The 18,895-nt window shown below is 40.9% G+C and overlaps 1 protein-coding gene across 4 annotated transcripts in view; it reads left to right on the top strand.

Moving 5' to 3' along the window:
• The window catches only part of NAV2 (neuron navigator 2), a 457,081-nt gene that overhangs the window by 309,253 nt on the left and 128,933 nt on the right, over positions 1–18,895 (top strand). For all 4 annotated transcript variants that reach the window (XM_027852625.1, XM_027852624.1, XM_027852627.1 and 1 more), the window contains exon 11: positions 2,977–3,099. In XM_027852625.1, coding sequence (XP_027708426.1) covers positions 2,977–3,099 — 123 coding nt within the window. The remainder of the gene's footprint in view (positions 1–2,976; positions 3,100–18,895) is intronic.

Here is an 18,895-nt window from a genome sequence, read left to right as displayed (position 1 = left end):
TGAAGTCAGGAAGACTTACCTTCTTGAGTTCAAATCTGGCCTCAGACACTTACTAGCTGTGTGACCCTGGACAAGTCACTTAGCCTTGTTTGCCTCAGTTTCCTCATCTGTCAAATGAGCTGGAGAAGGAAATGGCAAATCACTTTGCCAAGAAAACCCCAAACAGGGTCACAGAGTCAGACACGAATGAAAGATAACTAAACAACATAGCCAAATGGTATACAATTTGGGAGGAGTGCAAGGCAGCAGCCCCTCCTCTTACTGTGGGCTCTTTGGTCAGAAACTCTTGAAACACCGTGGTTTTTCAAGTTACTTTTGCAAACTGGCCTGGTAAATCTCCTATTAGGTTAGATTTCTGACTCTGCGGCTAAAATATTTTTGAGTGATTCTAAAGGAAGCTGTTTCCCCTACCAGGGCTTTGGTGGCTCTCTGTGTATGGGATCAGTAGAAAATCTCATATTTCCTCTTCTGGCTACAAAGAGTTTTCATCAGAACAATTCTATGAGGTATATGTTTTTTATGCTCATTTTGCAGATGAGTAAACTGAGGCTTGGAAAGGCTGAACAACTGGCCTAAGGTTACACAGCATGTGTCAGAGCTAGGATTCAAACCCAGATTGCTTCCAATTCTGAGACAGTGTTATTGGTGTTGCACTCCTCTTCCACTGCCCCTCACGATTAAGTATGATCTAATGAGATAACATTTATAAAGCACTTATCACGCTACCTGGCACATAGTAGGTGCTTAATAAATGCTTGCATTCTTCCCTTCTCCTTCATGAGGATATCATAGAAAATAAGAGCATTTAATATGACTTGTAAAAGTGGAAAGGATTATTTATATAAGGAGATTTTTTTTTAATTCTTAATTTAATATTCTCTGTTTTGTCGTTTTGTCAGGCACCTTAGAGATTGGTTAGTCCAAACCTTTCTTTTTTTAAAAAAAAATTGATAATTTTTCTGTTTTTTTTTTTTTTGCTGAAATTTCCAAATACTTCACTGAATCCATTCTTAAAATAAAAACCCTAAAGCAAAAATGGCTAACAAAGCCACTATTTCTGGTAGCAGATGGGACATTCATAGAATCATAGACTTAGCAGGAAGGAACATCAAGGGACACATAGGCCATCACTCATTTTATGGATGTCCAGGGTCACACAGCTAGTGTCTGAGGCTAGATTTGAATTCACGTCTCCCAGACTCCAAGCCCACCGTTCTATCCACTGCACTAGCAAGTTGCTGGTACACAACCAGAGACCCTCATCTCTCTATAGAGAAGGATGGATACATGTTTCATCCTCTGTTGTCTTCAACCAAGATTGTTTAACCTCAATTAATCTCAGTTCACCTGCCCTTTTTGTATTGTTTTCATTTACATTAATGGGGCCAATGTTTATGTTATTCTCTTGGCAATTTCTTCCCTCTGCATTACTTTATACAAGTCTTCCCATGTTTCTCCGAATTCCTCATACTCTTGTGATACTACACTATTCCATTGCATCCATACTACCACATTTTGTTCCCCAGTTAGTGGGTACCCACTTTCCAGTTTTTGATGCCCGGAAAGGGGGCTACTCTGAATATTTGCTACAAATGGATCCTTTTCCCCCTATAATTGACCTTTTTGGTGCTATATGCCCAGTAGTAGATGCACTGGGTCAAAGGATCCAGTGATTTTTTTTCCCTAACATCTAAATTATTTTCAAGATTGATTGTAACAATTCATATCCCCACCAAATGTATGTTTGTATATCTCTTTCCACAGTTCCTCAACACTGAGTGTTTTGTCTTTTATCACAATGGCCATGAAGTGAAATCTTGGAGTTTTTAAATTCATATTTTTATTCATAATTTGGAGTATTTTTTTTCAAATTCCTGAACCCTCATTTTGCAAGGAGAAATGAAGGCACAGATAGATTAAGTAATTTACACAAGGTTACACAGGTAGCAGAGTCAAGATTGAAAGCCGTGTCCTCTGATTCCAAATCCAGGGATCATGACACTGTATATAATACTACATAATACTGGTGATATACATAGTGGACTGCAGTTTATCAGATACTGTGTCAGTCATAGAAAACATTCTAATTGGTCTAGACCACTTGAAATGAACTGAATTGGATTTGATGAAATCACCAAAGTCCTTCTCCTTATTGACTCCAGCAAATACCTTTGGGACATAATTCCATAGCACTTTCCTCTCCTAAAAGGTGCCTTATGACAAATGCTTCTCTTTTTTGGGTCTCTGAATATCTGCTCTTTTGTTTGGAGAATTTCATGCCCCTGGATAAAATGGGTTTCAGAATTACTGCTTTTGAAGCTTCTGTTCTTTCTATGTTGTATCTTTCTACTATCCAATTTTCTGGTATGCTAATTACCTGTCAATTTCATGCTTCTTATGGGTAAAGTGACTGCCTGTTTTGTTCTTATCATTGATGAGAATGTCCTAAATTAACTGGAAAGTTAGTTTTTATTAATTATTCATCTTACGCTCCACAGATTACTCTGAATGTTGTCCAAATAGCTAATCTGGAACAGCTTTAAGTCCGTGCCCAGCAGTGGACTTTTACATCCATTACGTCCATCTGAACTTGGCTTAGCCAAGTTCAGATAGTTTTACCACCACGCTGGCTGAAAAATTGGTCACAGAATGATCTCAATTATATCTGGTTTCCAATCTGTGTTGTTGGAGACAATGCTCACACCAGCCCAACTGTGGATCCCTTATTAAAGGGCTAATGAATTCTCTACTCTATTTTCCTGCTTAAGTTGGTGATCCTTTGAGTCACTGGAGTATTCTTAGGTTGTAATCTGAGGCCAGACATCAAGGAGCCCTTTGGCAGGGTAGCCTTTTCCCCAAGCAGAGCATGAGGTAGATACTTGGTGGCCTCAGTAGTCCCTGTGGGCATAGACAACAAGACCATGCATGTCTGGCTTCTGAGTACTGAGTTTGCATCATCTCTCTTTCTCTCTGAAGGTACATGACTGATGGTGGACTGGGTCTCTACACTCGGCGATTGAATCGGCTGCCCGATGGAATGGCTGTAGTGCGGGAGACCCTTCAGCGGAACACCTCCCTGGGCGTCGTCGATGCTGACAGGTAAGCAGGTTCCTAATTGGTCTTTCGGCCACATACTATCAATTGTTCTGCATAATGCTGATATGCAGGGGAAATATGAAGGTGCTGAAAGATGCTTTCTCTTGTTTTCATGAAGCTCTACAGTACAATGGGAGCAATAGGAGTGGAATAAGAGAAAAAAGACATAAGAAAGAAGCTCATAAATCAATTCAGATTCCTGCAGTGCTTCAAAAAGTGGAGGAATGGTTAAGGGCAGGTGAGAGCAAATCAGGGAAGCTTCAGGGAAGCAAAGGAGATTTTAGTAAGGTTTGAAAGCCAGCGTTAGGACTGGAGGGGAGTATAGGCTAGCTCAGAAGAATGAAAGGATTCTTAAGTAATTGGGAGAATATTCAAAAGCCTTTGACCTTCGAGCAAATCATAGGAGGGTTAATTACTTGACTGAGGATGAGGCTACATCTCCCGATGTAGGAAAAAAGGGGAGCAGTTAGTAAAGTTGGGGCAAAAATCATGGGAAAAAGAAGCCTACTTTGTTGGAAGGCCTGAACTGTCAAGGAAGCAGTAAGAAAATGCTCTCAGTTACCGAGAAATGTTTCTGTTTTTACCTGATTTTGGTGAAGCCACTTACAGTAAACATGACATTTCAGTTTTAGGAGCTTGTTGCTGTTTGAACTGTTGGCTATCAGGTGCTCTTGGCACATGAATCTGGCACCTGGAATATGTTTGACTTCCTCTCTCATTAACCAGCTTTCTAGGTATCACACTTTGGAAGGAAACCTTGGGGATTAGTCTCTGGTGTATTGCTGAGGTCTGTGGGGGAAAAAAAAAACAACAACAGCAAATCTCAAGGTGCTTGATATAATCATATAAGCAACTTTTGCTTGCTCTAAGGCCAAATCTGCTCTTTGTTACTTTGGAAGCAATTTTAGGGACTCAGATTTGCATGAGATAATTCTAATAGTTGGCTTTTCATGTATTTTTTTTTTTTGGTAGAGTGTTTATAGCCTTTGACCTTAGAGGGAAATGTAATCTCCTTCCTTCACCGTTGCCATCTTTTTGTTGGATCTTCTGAAACACTCGCCCCACTTGATGAGAAGCAGCATAAATTCGAGGTGGTAGCTCTGTGGACTGACCTGTAAATATACTCAAGATTCAGCATTCTAATGTATCAAGATTGCTGTGAATATGGTGAATGCCACAACTCAATTGGGTGAAATTGTAGTGACTGAGGTGCAATTTGGAATGAATTTGAGGAATGAAACAGATTCTTTGGTGCTCAGAATCCTTTGGCTTCGTGGACAAAGAAGGGCACAATGGATAAACCCTGAAGTCATTCTCAGAAAGGGTTAGCTCGGCAAGAGGGTGAGCCTTTCTTGGGGGGGAGGGGAATCAGCATAGAAAGGGGGAGAGACCCTTCCTAAAACTGATAGGATTTTTCAGTCTAGTAAAAAAGAACTGAGAAAGATAAAACTTCAGATTATGATCCTAGAGCAATGAAAGGTGGATTAATGTATTATCATCTTGTTAATTAGCAGAGGAAAGACGTTATTTGAACAATCCGTAGAAATACCCTTCCTTAGGTGATACCTGGCAAAAAAAAAAAACAAAAAACAGAAAAAAAAACTCACTGAGAATGAAATACTTACAGTGAGGATTAGACCACGACAGCCCAAAACGGAGCCTGACTCACCTTAATTATTGAAATACCCTCAATGGAGCTTTCTCGATGTGCTAATTTATTTTGTTTACTTATGTTTTCCTATAAATATGTGGTTGGATAGAAAACCTTATTAGCTAGAACATAGGTCTTACAATGTACATTTCTCCCTGCAGCAGTCAAGGAAATCTGAAGTAGACAGTTTCATTTAATGCTTGATTGCTGGGCTAATAGAATTATCAGAAATCACAGCTGGGCTTATTTTTGTATTTTGAGATGGAGGATTTTGGCAGGATGGAGATTGTATTTGTAATTTCATTTCATCTCCGAATCATTTTAAAGTATAGATTCCATTCTTCTTGTTTTGTTTGTTTGTTTTGTTTTGGTCCAGACACACGGTTTATTACTATAAAGAACTCTTGTTAAGAAAATTTCCTCTACCCATACAGGCCAGCAACTCTCCTGCAATTTATAGTCTTAACAGCAGGAGTTCTTAACCATTTTTAAGTCATAGACTCATTTGGCAACCTGGTGAAATGTATCCCTTCTCAGAATATTTTTTTTTTTAAATTCTTAAAGGAAACACTAAATTTCAATTAGTAGTCAGTGAAAATAAATGTGTATTTTTTCCCCATCCAGTTTCACAGACTCCTTGAAATCTGTCCACAGAATCCAGAAGAACCTCAGTCTTAGAAAATTGCCTAGTGCTCTGAGAGATTAAATGATTTGTCCAGGATCCTAAAGCCAGTTTGTGTCAGAAGTAAAACAAGAACCCAAGTCTTCCTGGCTCGGGGGCAGATTCAGCACTTCTGCCTCTCCCATTGCTTTGTAAAGTAGAATATATGGATATAAAAACTTCTTTCATATTCCTAAAACTGATTAGCTAGTAGGGCTGGCTTTAAACAAGACATTTTGTGGTTATTTGACATCTCTGACATTTAATTAGTACATATTTCTTTTTGTCTGCTGTAAATTGTGACTTAGGGCAGAAGGTGACTTAATTGTACTTGACCATGTCAATACGTTTTACTTCTTGTAATCTCTAAAATTATTTTAACATAGCATAATCTATGGAACAGTTTATAGGCCTAAATAGTGGTGAATTTGTTCATAGGAAGCTTTCATATGAATATTTTTAAATTTTTATTTTAGATTGTATAATTAGTTATATATGTATATATATATGCATATATATTTAATGGAAAAGACATAACAAATCAATGCTCTCCTAGAATTCTTTTTTTTTTGTTTGTTTGCTTCTAGAGGCAATCAGGTTAAGTGACTTGCCCAAGGTCACACAGCTGTCTAAGACCAGATTTGAACGCAGAACCTTCTGGTTCCCAGGGCCATGCTCTATCCACTGTGTGACCTAGCTGCCCCAAGAATTCTTAAAAGAAAAAATTCTAAATACTAAAATTTCCATTATAAGATTAAGCGGTGTATTGATTCTACTGCTAACTATCTGGGTGACTTGACCAGTCTGGGCTTCTAGGTCTTCATCTGCAAAATCAGGACCAAATGTCCTATTAGGTCCCTCAGGCTCTATATCTGTGACCCTATGACTTGTACAATGAGGATCCTGGACTGGGTGGAGATCTCTAGCGTACCTTTCAGCTCCAAATCTTGTGACCCATTTAAGGACCTAAAAGATACTCATCAAACCCAACTTTTTCATTTTATAAATGGGGAAGCTGAAGCCCAGGGAGATTAAATAACTTGCCACAGTTCAAATCCATGTCCACTGACTCTAAATCCAATAATCTCTTAATCAGTTTTTTTATTTAAAAAAAAAAAAACCCACCAACTCATTAAAGTTACACAAGGAATAGTTTATGGAAATAAGGTGAACAAAAGGAAAGTTGGGAAAAAATGAGAGAGAAATTGATATGAAGTCTAGAGAATTGTAGATAAGGGACTTATCAATATTAAGAAAGTCATTAATAATGCTCACCCTACCCCAGAGAGCAAGCAGTGTATCTATTCATGGATGGAAGGAAGATGAATGAAAGCTCTTAATGGGTGAAAGCTCAAGTGAAGGCAGCTTTTTATTTGTGAATTCCTTGTTTCCATAGTATCATTGGGGTAATTAGGTCAAACTGATATGAATGTCTAATTTAGATAACTCTAAGGTGAGGACCAAGGCTTTGAGTGGGTCTTCTATCTCGCCAAACTTTCAGGTGACATTTGAAAGATAATAAGTAAAGACAATAACTTCAGAATTCCCCAAACTGCCCCCCCCACTCCCCTTTACCTCAGCATACACTACCAGATTAAGATAATGAAAATGGTTACTTGCTAAAACTAGACTGTAGTCCTTGGGTGCGGCCTTTTGACCAAGTCCAAGTTTTATAGAACAAATCCTCTTATTAAGGGGATTTGTTCTGTGAGGTTTGAATTCAGTCAGCTGGGCACACTTGAGGACCTAGAAGGCCACATGTTGCCCTGAGGCTGCAGGTTCCCCACTCCTAGACTAGAGATTACTCCCAACTACCTAGGATGGGTTGAGGTAAAAGATCAAGAGAAACAAATGGAGAGAATTCTGCCAAGTAGCAGGCACTAGATGAGAGGTCAAATGGGGAACGCTGGCAGGACTTCTCTGAAATGGCACCATGAAAGAAAGCAATAATACAGTCAAGGCAATGAGTCTGGTAACAGGTGGTAAATGACCTCCCTACTGAACCTTGACCCAGGTGTGTGCTCTGAAGCTTTTGAATTCCAAGAACTTCCAGTAACTGAAAACTCTAATTTGAGAACGTTTCTTCCTTTACTTCCTTTTTGCATTGTGGTTGTTATCGTTGATTCTATTTCATCCTGGTGATAGCCACCATAATAATAAATTGGGAATTTAGGAATAGTCCTATTATGTTGGCGTTGTGAAAAGTACTTTCCTGTCAGTCAGTCTATCAGTAAGTATTTATTAGGCACCTACTATGTGCCAGCACTCAGCTTAGAGCTGGGGATACAAGGAAAGGCAAAAATAGTCCCACCCCTCCTGGAGTTTACAATCTAATGAGGGAACAGGAAAATAAATATGTGCAAATAAGCTATTTAGAGGATAAGTAGGAGGTAATTGATAAAGGGAAGAGATTAGAATTAAGAGGGATTGAGGAAAGGCTTCAGGTAGAAGACAGGATTTTATCCAGGCCTGAAGGAAACCAGGAAACCCAGGAGGCAAAGATAAGGAGGAAGAGAATTCTAAGCATGGGAGACAGCCAGAGAAAAAGCCCAGAGCCAAGAGATCTGAGTGTCTTCTTCAAGGACCAGCAAGCAGGCCTGTGTCAGTGTATCAAAGAGTCTGGGGGAAAAGGGGTGTAAGGTATAAGATGATTGGAAAGGTGGGATGGGGGACAGGTTATGAAGGACCTTGAATATCAAACAGAGGATTTTGTATTTAATCCTGGAGGTGATAGGGAGCCTGTGTTATTATAGGAGGGTGACATGGCGGGACCTGTGATTTGGGCAAATCACTTTAGCAGCTTTATGAAGGGTCAACTCAAGAGGGGAGAGAGACTTGTGACACGAAGACCAAGTCCAGGCATTCGGAGATGAGCATTTGCACCAGGGTGGTGGCAATGTCAGAAGAAAGAAGGGAGCATGTTCAAGAGATGCCACAAAGGTGAAATCAATAGGTCTTGGCAACAGTTTGGATATGGGTGGTAAGAGGTGGTGAGAAATCAAGGATGATATCTAGATTGTAACTGGGAGGATGGTGGTACCCTTGATAGTGATAGTGAAATAGATGTTCCACTAGATATCCTAGTTCTGGATGTCTAAAAGGTAGTGGGAGATGGAAATATGGAGGATAGCAAAGAACTTAGAGCTGGATAAGTGGGTGTGAGAATCATTAGCATAGATATGATAATTAAATCCATGGGAGCTGATAAGATCCTCAAGAGAAGTACTATAAAGGGAGAAGAGGAGAGGGCCCAGGACAGGATCCTGTGGGACACTCATGCATAGTGCGCATGACCTGGATGAAGATCTAATAAAGAAAACCGAGTAGTTAAATAGATAGGAAGACAGCCAGGAGAGACTGGTGTCCCAAAAACTTAGAGAGAAGAAAATATCACAGAGACTGGAGTGATCAATAGTGTCAAAACCTGCAGAGAGATCAAGAGGGATGAGGATTGAGGATAGGCCATTGGATTTGCCATTTAAGAGATCATTGGTAACTTTAGAGAGAGTCCATTAGAGAATGACTTGCACGTGGCAGAGAAAGAATATTATTAGTACTATACTAGTATTGTGAGTTGACATTCTAACTCTTCTCCAGACAATTCAAAACATTTATCTAACTTTTGAAAACTGTTTTTGGTTTGACTAATAAAATCCTATGTAATCCAACAAAGCTTCCCAAAACAAAATTGTTGTAGAGTTTGGTGGGGGGGTGGGGGGGTGGGGGAAGCAAGTCAGTGTGAACTGTGGGGAAAGTACTCATTGAATATCAGTATTTTCCCAAGAAGGGCAGCTAGGAGGTACCAGTGGACAGAATGTCTAGCCTGGAGTCAAGAAGATTAATCTTTGTAAGTTCAAATCTGGCCTCAGACACTTACTAACTGTATAACCCTTGGCAAGTCACTTAACCCTGTTTGCCTCTGTTTCCTCATCTGTAAAACGAGCTGGAGAAAGAAATGGCAAACCACTCCAGTATCTTTGCCAAGCAAACTCCAAACAGGATCTTGAAAAATCAAACACAACGGAAACAACTGAATGAAAAAAAGAATTTTCCCAAGAAGGCTTGTCAGAAGGAGAAAATAATTATTTTTGCTTCCCATCCCTACCTTCTTTTCCCTTGAATTTTTGATGCTTTGTGTTTTGAACCTTTCGGTCTGAGGATTCTAAATCAGAGCTGCAAACTTTACTGCAATACTTAACACTTGCATTACTTTTTAAATTTTTCAAAGCTTTTTGCGTATCTTGGGTCATAGATTCCGAGCTAGGAGTGACCTTAGAGGATTCAAGTTCAACCCCTCACCCCCTCCATTTTACAAGTGAGGAAACAGAAACTCACAGAGAAGGAAAGTGACTTGTCCGAGGTCACACAGGCAGTACGCACAGCTTCTCTTGTTCCCAAATCTTTGCTCTTTCCTTGAATCACGCTGCCTCTTGGGGCTCATCACTGCCACAACCCTCTTTGATAGGCAGCTGTTACAGGTAATATTATCTGCATTTTATGGAGAAGGGACCCAAAGACCAGAGAGATTAAATGACTCACCTGTGACTGCACCACTTGTGAGTGTCCCAGTGGCATGTGAATAGGAGAGTCTCCTGACTCCAGGCCCACCATGCTATCCATTAGGTTACACTGACTATAAATGACATTCAAGGAAGCTTGGTCAACGCTAACTATAACCTCTGCATAAAGACTGAAATGAAGAAGCATCATCTGTGCAAAATAGAGCTGAACATGCCTCCCAACTGCAACCTCCCTGTACCATCTAGGAATTCCAAGAGTTTTCCGCTGGTTTCACGATGTGTCACACATTAATGGACCTTGCCGTCACATGACCCCCCCCAAGGCACCATAGTGAAGCATGGGTTGCCCTACATCCAATCGAGGTAAAAGGGTTAAAGTTAGTAGGTCAGGCTCCATTGGGAGATTCGTGAAACTGACGTACCCCCAATTCCCTTCCCATTGCCTTTTCCCATCCTCCCCACCCCCTCAATCACACTCCTCTCTAGGAAGTTGCAAAGGATTCTCAGCAAGAGGGGAAAGTAGTGATTCATGGCTGATGCCCCTTGCCCCATTCTGTTCAGAGAACTTTACTGTCAGCATTTCCCCTTCCCCACTTTTTTCTTCAAGGCTTGGGGGAGGGGGAGAATAAAAGTAGCTCCTGTCACAAAGCTTAGGGGTCCCTCTTCTAAGCTGAGAAACATTTCAGGGGAGCATTCTTGAGCTTCTCCCTTTCAGACCCTCACCTGCTCCAAGATTCCTTAATTTGGGCACCAAGGGGCCACTGCCGGATGGCTCCAACCTTTAGGTTGATATTTCCTGTTCAATTGAGTTCAATTCAATCAATATAGCATTTTGAATTTCTCTTGTTTGCGAAGGAGCTGAAGGACTATGCTTAGGGTGGAAATTACATATACTGACAGTATGGATGACACGGGAGAGAAAGGCTATACATTTAAAACTGTAGGGGACCTTCATTTTATAGAAAGCACTGCCTCTAAATTCACAAGGCCTGGGTTCAGATTCTAGGTCTGATGTTTACTCCCTGAGTGGCCCTGGGCAAGTCAAGTCTCTGGGGCTCAGTTTCTTCATCTGTTAGATGAGAGGATTGGACCAGAGGGCCCCTGAAGTGCCTTTGAGATCGAGCGAGATCCATGATCCTAGGATCCTATGAAACTGAAGTCCGAAGAGGTTCAGTTGCTTAGCCACTAAATCAATTAGTATTCCAAACTTTCCACTTCTCTTAGGGCGAGAGTAGCCAACCTCAGACACTGATGTAGCCAATGAGTAGCTCCTGAAACAGTCGCTGGTGTCACTCACCCCAGAACTATCCAACGGATGGGACAAATAACTCCTCTCCATCCTCTACCCATGGTTTGGGAAGCTCTGTTCTACAAGTGGCAGGGAAGTGACTCAGAAAGCAGCCGGTGACAGAAGTGGCCCTGCTGGCTCTTTGGGTTTAGTTTTAATCAATGGGCCTATGATCTTTCCGATGCAGGTATTTATGAATGAGGTCGTCGTGTCTAACTCTCTCCTCTTTCAGTTGAGGACTGAGACCCAGGGAGGTTAATATCTGATCCATGTGATGCAAAGTAGTAAGCTTTAAAAGTAGAATTTGAATCTAAGGACCTCCAGAGCCATTGGCCTATCTACTGTACTACACTGCTGCTATAGATTGAGGCCCATGCACAACTTGGGTTTCACTATTATCTGTGTCCCCATAAATCCTCCATTGGGGTCTATCCATTAGAAGGACCAGAATTTTAAATTACCTTGAAGGACCAAGCTGTATCAATTGATGCAGTACAATTTTTTTTTATCCACTAGACAAAGAAAATAGAGAAAATAGTATGAATTTTTTAAATCTCAAAGTAAAATATAATATCTACTTGTAAAATGTATTTGCACAGATAGGAGAAATTATAGTAGAATTATTTTTAAATTTGTGTCAGTTGATATACTTGTTCCTTCTCTGTCTCTGCCTTTCTCTCTGTCTCTGTCTCTATGTCTCTCTCCCCATCCCTCCCTCCCTCCTTCTCTCTGTCTCTCTCTCCTTCTCCCCTCCCCTCTCCTTTCCTGTTCTCTCCTTTCATTTCCCCCCTCACTCCTCCCCTCTCTCTCTCTCTCTCTCTTTCTCTTTCTCCCTCTCTCCCACTGTCTTGTCTATACACATTCAGGGGTTCAAATGGGTGAAAGTGAAAGCCGCTTTACCTTTAAAGCTCTTAGAACAGCTCTGTGTGCCTAGAAGGCAAAATTCGATTGTATTCTTAACTAAGTCATAATTCTCAGGTCAGTTTGTCCCTGGGGCCTCATTCAGGCCAGAACAGCTAGCTTCAGTTAAAACTGAAATTGCCTCTCGATGTCGGTGAGAAGGCTAAGAATCCTCAGGAGAGACACACCTGTGTTGAGCAGCCTCTGTGTGGACAGGAAGAAAACTAACTGTATCCTCAGCTTGGGGCTAAGAGGAGTCAGAGTCATGATAATTCTTAGGCAGTGATTTTATTCCTTTGTTTATTTTTTTTTGTGGGGGTGGGAGAGGATTCCCGCTGGCCTTCATCTCTGCTCTGCCTTGTGAATCAATCACTTCCTAATATTAACTGGCAGTTCAGTCAAGGGCGAAGCAAGTCTGTCAGGCCTCTGGGATGCCCTGCAGTGAGTGTGGAGACGTTATTTTATAAATTGTAATATTTATGAGCTACAATTTCTAGTAGTTATTACCAGAATCTAGTAACACAGGATTTTTATACATTTGGCAGAAAGGATCCTAATAGTTTGACAGCAGAGTGACTTGAAAAGAGCACTAGATTGATTTGGATTGCCTGCATAGGTCTTTCTGCCACTTAGTACCTGTGTGACCTTGGGAAGGTCACTTAAACTTGCTGTGACTTGATTTCCTCTTTTGTAAAAATCAAGGAGCTGGAGCAGATAACCTGTGAGGTCCCCTTCAGTGCCAAGTCCATTATCACATGGCTCCTGTTTGAGGCAGGCAGAGGGTAGATGTAGTCATCATTTGGTAGGCAGGATTGAGAATGTAAAATAATTTCTTCTTTTGTAAAGGGAGAAGTGCCGTGGACCAGTTGGCTGCTAACCAAGCATTTGTGAGCACATTCTTATATTGGGCTTATTTGGGGAAATCATTCTTAGTAAGTATCTGCTTCAGAGAGAAAATATGATGCTGGTCTGACGTTAGGACTTTGGCGTTGTGTCTGTCTATGTAATCTGGGCCATTTCTTTTCCTGTTAATTGTAACCTAATTAGTTAGAAACATTATCAGCCGAAAGAGTTCTGTGTATGTCATCATCGGAGAAATAGCTGGTGGTTTAAAAAAAAAATTAATAGTTCTTATTCCCTTGACAAGGACGCTTTAAATACCACATAGCAGTGCTATCTGTTATTGAAATGGAAAACAATATTGGAAATCCTTCTGAGCTTGCCACTACCCTGAAAAATATCACTGGTTACAATTTAACCTTTAGATTAGGTATGCTTTGATGGCTCAGATTGCCAGTGACTGAGCAGAGTCATGGTTACAATGTAAATACAATTTGGTAATACTGTCTCTTCATCTGTGCACAAAGATTGCAATCTGTTTTGGGGGACAGGACAGAAGGTGATTTCATTGCATCTGGAGGAGTATAAAATTGTATGAAACTCAGAGTCAATCACATTTTATTGAGTTTCACCACAGTTAGCTCACTGGTTTGACATTTAAAATACAGGAATATTTTTTGTTACTGTTTAGTTGTTTTGTCTGTGGGTATGTACAGGTATAAACTTCTCAGCTAAATTGCAAGCTCATAGAGGTCCTTATGATTTTATATCACCCAGATTTTATATCCTCCATGCCTCAATAAAAATTTGGGTGTTGCAAAGAACTCCAGGTTGAGTGCTAGAGAGACCTGGTTTCTGGTTCCAGCTCTGTTACTGACTAGTTTTATTGTTGTTCTGTCCTTTCAGACTCTTCATTGACCCCATTTGGGGTTTTCTTGGCAAAGATACTGGAGTGGTTTGCCATTTCCTTCTCCAGCTCATTTCACAGACGAGGAAACTGAGGCAAACAGGGTGAAGTGACTTGCCCAGGGTCACACAGCTAATAAGTGTCTGAGGCCAGATTTGAACTCAGGAAGATAAATCTTCCCAACTTCGGGCTGGGCATTGTATCCAATGTAGCTGCCCCGCTATCTAATTTAAGCAGGTCAATTAGCCTCAGTTTCCTCATCTGTAAAATGAGATTTTGATCGTTTCTAAAAACCTTCACTGCTCCTAGATTCATCAGTTCTGTAAGTGAGATTTTCTTATTCTTATCACTGGAAGGACAGATAGAAGGGATGACTCATGTTGTAGCTGTTAATCTGATGAGCTAATGTATATAGAGATCAAATGAGATAATGTATGTACAGTGATTTACGAAGCTCTCAGTCCCATATCAGTGTAAGCTGTTATTATTCACGCCAGGCAAAGAGTCCACCAACCTTTGCTTCACCCTACCCCTCTCCTACCACTGCACAGTGACAATCCTGCTCTGATTGTATATTTGCTTTGTCTTAGTAAAAGCAGGCTTCTGGACAGATAGCCCAGGGCCAAAGTCCTGTGTCCATGCACAGACTGTTGGGTAGCTTGCAATTTGTAATCTAAGTTCCACCCCTCCTACCCCGCCCCCATCAAAGATGTTGCTGATAGTCTTTTTTTTTCTCATTGTAAGCCAAGAAAATAACTTGGTTTCTATGCCCTTGCTGTTTTAATCAGCATGCTTGCCAGGATTCCAATTCTATGAGGAATTTGAGAAGGACTTTAAAAAAAAAAACTCAACTTATCCTTCCTTCCATTCTACTAAGAACGAATGATAGGTGGGTGCTGGCACATTGCTCTGGGTTAAAGAAGATAGTTGGGCAGCTAGGTGGTGCAGTGGATAGAGTACCAGTCCTGCAGTCAGGAAGACTCATCTTAAGTTCAAAACTGGCTTCAGACATTTACTAACTGTGTGACCCTGGGCAAGTCACTTAACCCTGTTTACCTGAGTTTCCTCATTTGTAAAATGAGCTAGAGAAGGAAAGGGCAAACCTCTCCAGCATCCTTGCCAAGAAATCCCCAAATGGGGTCATAAAGAGTCAGACTTGACTAAAATGACTAAACAACAACAATAAAGGTAGATTAATTTGGGACAAAGATGGCATTCAGATTAAAGTCCTGGGAATTCCATATCTTTCAAAGATTTAGCATTGAAAGTGTACTTGTATGTACTACTTGGACTTGGGCTATAGTATTTGTATAATGCTTTCAATTTTGGTTCTCATCATAAGTACTTTGTTGGGGTTTTATTAAATCTTGTTTGGAGATGAAAGCAGAGTGCTGCCTGGATTATGCAGCAGATTCCAATGGCTCTCTATTACCTCTAGGATCAAATATAAATTTCTCTGTTTCTCTTTTAAAGCCTGGTGCCTAGAGCCCTGGGCATGGAATCTAGAAAACGAGTTCAAATCTGGTCTTAGATACTTAACTGGCTGTGTGATCTTGAGCAAGTCACATAACCTCTATTTTTGCCTCAGTAAAGTAGAGATATTAAAAGTACCTACCTCACAGAGTTGCTGTGAGGATCAAATGAGATATTTGGGAAAAAAATGCCTACTATAGAGTCTGGCACATAGTAGGCACTATATAAATGCTTTTTCTCTTCCCTTCCCCATCTTTCTGGTTTTCTTATTCCTTACTACCTTCTACTTTGTGATCCAGTGACCCCAGCCTCCTTACAACAACATTTTGTGCATTTTCATTGGCTGCTCGCCTATAATTCTCCACCCTCTTGTCTCCACATCCTAATTTAGGCAGTTTTCTTCAAGCCTCACATCAGATTTCACCTTTTGCCAGAAAGCCTTTCCCGGTCTCCCTTAATGCTCATGCCTTTCTCCCAAAATTATCCCCATTTTCTCTGGTATATATCTTGTTTGTATGTAATTTTTTGCATGTTGTTTTCCTGCAATAGAATGTAAGTGCCTCCAAGGGTAGGGAATGTTTTTGCCTTTCTTTGCACCTTCAGAGCTTAATCAGCATCAGGCACAAAGTAGGTGCCTAATTAATGCTTGTTGACTTAACTGACTTTACTGCCTAATGTAATGGAAAGAGATTTGGGCTTGATTTGGAGTCAGAGGGCCTGGGTTCAAACCCCAGCTTTGCTCCTTATTCCTTATGTGAGCTTGGACAGATAAATTTCCTCCTTTGAGCCTGGACTCCTCATTTATAAAATGAGAGGGTTGGATTAGGTCCTTACTTCTAATGTCCTTCAAGCTCTGAATCTATGATGCTGTTAATTTAATTCAACTTGTTTACATATGGATACATTATGAAAAGGCTACATAGTTTAAGGGGATGGCAGTGGAGGAGAGCAGCTAGATGGTTCGGTGGATAGTAGGTGAAGTAGGAAGACCTGAATTCAAATGTCACCTCAGGCACTTACTAGCTATGTGACCCCAGGCAAGTCACTTAACCTCTGTTTGCCTTAATCCAGTGGAGAAGGAAATAGCAAACCAGTCCAGTATCTTTGCCAAGAAAGCCCCATGGACAGTATAGGTGTGCTATGGTCTACAGGGTCACGACTAAACAACGTAACACAACAGGGTGCCACAATGAATAGAGCACAGCACCAGAACTGAAGTCAGGAAGACCTGAGTTCAGCTTTGGCTTCAGCCAATTGCTAGCTGTGTGACCCTAAGCAAGTCACTTAACTGTTGCCTCAGTTTCCTCATCTGTAAAATTGTGAAGATCAAATGAGATAATAATCGTAAAGCAATTACCATAGTGCCTGGCACATAGTAAACATTATATAAAAGTTAGTTATTATTATTACTACTATTATTACTGTTGTTATTATTATTGGATAGAATGCCAGGTTTGGAATCAGGAAGACCTGGTCATGAATTCAAACAACTAGCTGTACATCCCTGGGCAAGACACATAGCCTCAATGAGTCTCAGTTTCTTTATCTGTAAAGTGGGAATATTAAGAGTATCTACCTTATAGACTATAATCTCTTTGACAGCAGAGATTGTTTTATTTCTGACTTTTTATTCTCAATACCTGTTACAGTGCTTGACATCAAGTAGGCACTTAATAAATGCATGTTGGAAGAAAGATTTATCTTAAGATTCAAATGAAACAATTTCATTTGAATGTGTAAGGCTTTTGTAATACACAGAAGTGCTCAGTAAATGTTACCTTAGGCTGTTTTTGCTCTGTTGAATCATTGAGGTAAGTTGGTCTTCTCTCTCCATGTTGGTAAAAGCAACCTCCATAGGGAGGAGGGCCTCTGATATTTTCTGATGGAGTCACAGGTGCTTGGATCCAGTACCAAAACTCTTGGTGGCAAATAGGGCACTTTTCCCCACTAGTGGCACTGTGTTGGGTAGTTTTTGTTGACACAGGGGAGCCAAGAGCAAAGGGCATGATTCAAGTCCAAGATGGCAGACTTGGGAGGAAAAGGCATTCTGAAGAGACATCTCTGATTTCTAGCTTCCGAGTCTGTTTTCTTAACCAGGTCATAACTGTTTGGTAGATGGGTATTTAGTATTTCAGTCTCCCTGGGAAGTGGATTTAGGTGCTCAGTGACTACGTACTTAAGTTGACCCTCCTATGGACCTAGCCAACCCTGGGCATGGTACTTTCCATGAAGGATGTCTGAGTGGGTGGCCTTTGAGGATGATCTCATTCCCAGAGACCTTCCTAATTCAAAAAGCTTAGAGAAAAACTGGGAGTATAGATCAGGCAATTGCCCAAATTGTCACACTAGGCTGTTGAATTCTTTACCCCTTGAAGAGGTAAGGACAAAGCCTAGACCTGTGGGCATCATGTTTCCATCTGTTCTACTTTTTTAACCACTTCATCGCCAGTAGTACAGCCTCCCATGACTCATGGGGCCTTTGTAGTAAAATAGGTTTCTGGGAACGTCTTTCACTTGTTTTCAGTCTAGCTTTTTTCTCCCTGCAGTGACCACATTTGTATTTTTCTTTAACTCTCATTAGCCCCCCTGCACTTAATAGCTTTGGGGTAATAAAAGGAAATAGATATCCTCTTTGAATCCTGCAGATGAATGACTCTTTAGGCCGACTAGCCTCTCCTTTGCCACTGTGAGTTTTGATTTATTTTCCTCATTAAACCACAGTGCACAGTCCTGTAAAATTGCCTGAAACAGGATCTAAAGAGGAACACTGACATTTTGAGTGATGTCATGATTGGAAGTGGGCAGTAGGAAATGAGGTGGTAATGTGGCTCAGTGGGTTTAGCCCCCTGGCCCCAGGGTGCCATGGCCAACTCTGCCTCTTGGTGTCAGGGCTGGGATTTAGACTGAGGCCGTGTCTCTTTGGTGCTGAAGGGAGGATGGAAAAGCTCTTAGTTCTTTCTTCTCAGTCTAGTCTATCCTGAAAAAGGAATTTCTGGTGAGTTCCCATCTGCAGAGAACTCTTCCCTGATGGAAGAGGGGTGCAAAAATACTGGGAGATGTGTGGCTGAGTAGAAAATGCACACTCTGGACTGGAAGCTAAGGATACCTGGGTTTGGCCCTCAGCTTTTTGCTCTCTGAGACCATTGGCAACCTCTCCGGATCTCGTTTTCCTTGTCTGAAAATGGGAAGAATATTAATATTTGAGCAACTACCAGGCAGGGTAGGAAACCTTTTTAAACATTAAAGTGCCATCCAAATGTGAATTCATATTATCAATAATAGTGATCATATTTTTGTTCCTTGTTTGAGCTCCCTAGGGCCTTTAGGGATGCCAGTGCTCAACAGGGGAACCTTTTTATGTATTTAAAAATAAAATAGAGATCATCTTTGCCTGCAGATTAGTGTAGGGGAGGTGTCAACTTGGCCAGCACAAATAGCAGAAATCAAAAGGTTCCTTTGGGGGAAAGGGAGCAGTTTAAAAAGATGTGTGTGTGTGTGTGTGTGTGTGTGTGTGTGTGTGTGTGTGTGTGTGTGTGTGTGTGTGTGTGTGTGTGTGTGT

The sequence above is a fragment of the Vombatus ursinus genome, unplaced genomic scaffold (assembly GCF_900497805.2).
Source record: "Vombatus ursinus unplaced genomic scaffold, bare-nosed wombat genome assembly UNPS02009770.1, whole genome shotgun sequence".
Lineage (NCBI taxonomy): Eukaryota > Metazoa > Chordata > Mammalia > Diprotodontia > Vombatidae > Vombatus > Vombatus ursinus.
Note: the sequence above shows the minus strand (reverse complement) of the source record. Positions and strands in the feature narration are given on the sequence as shown.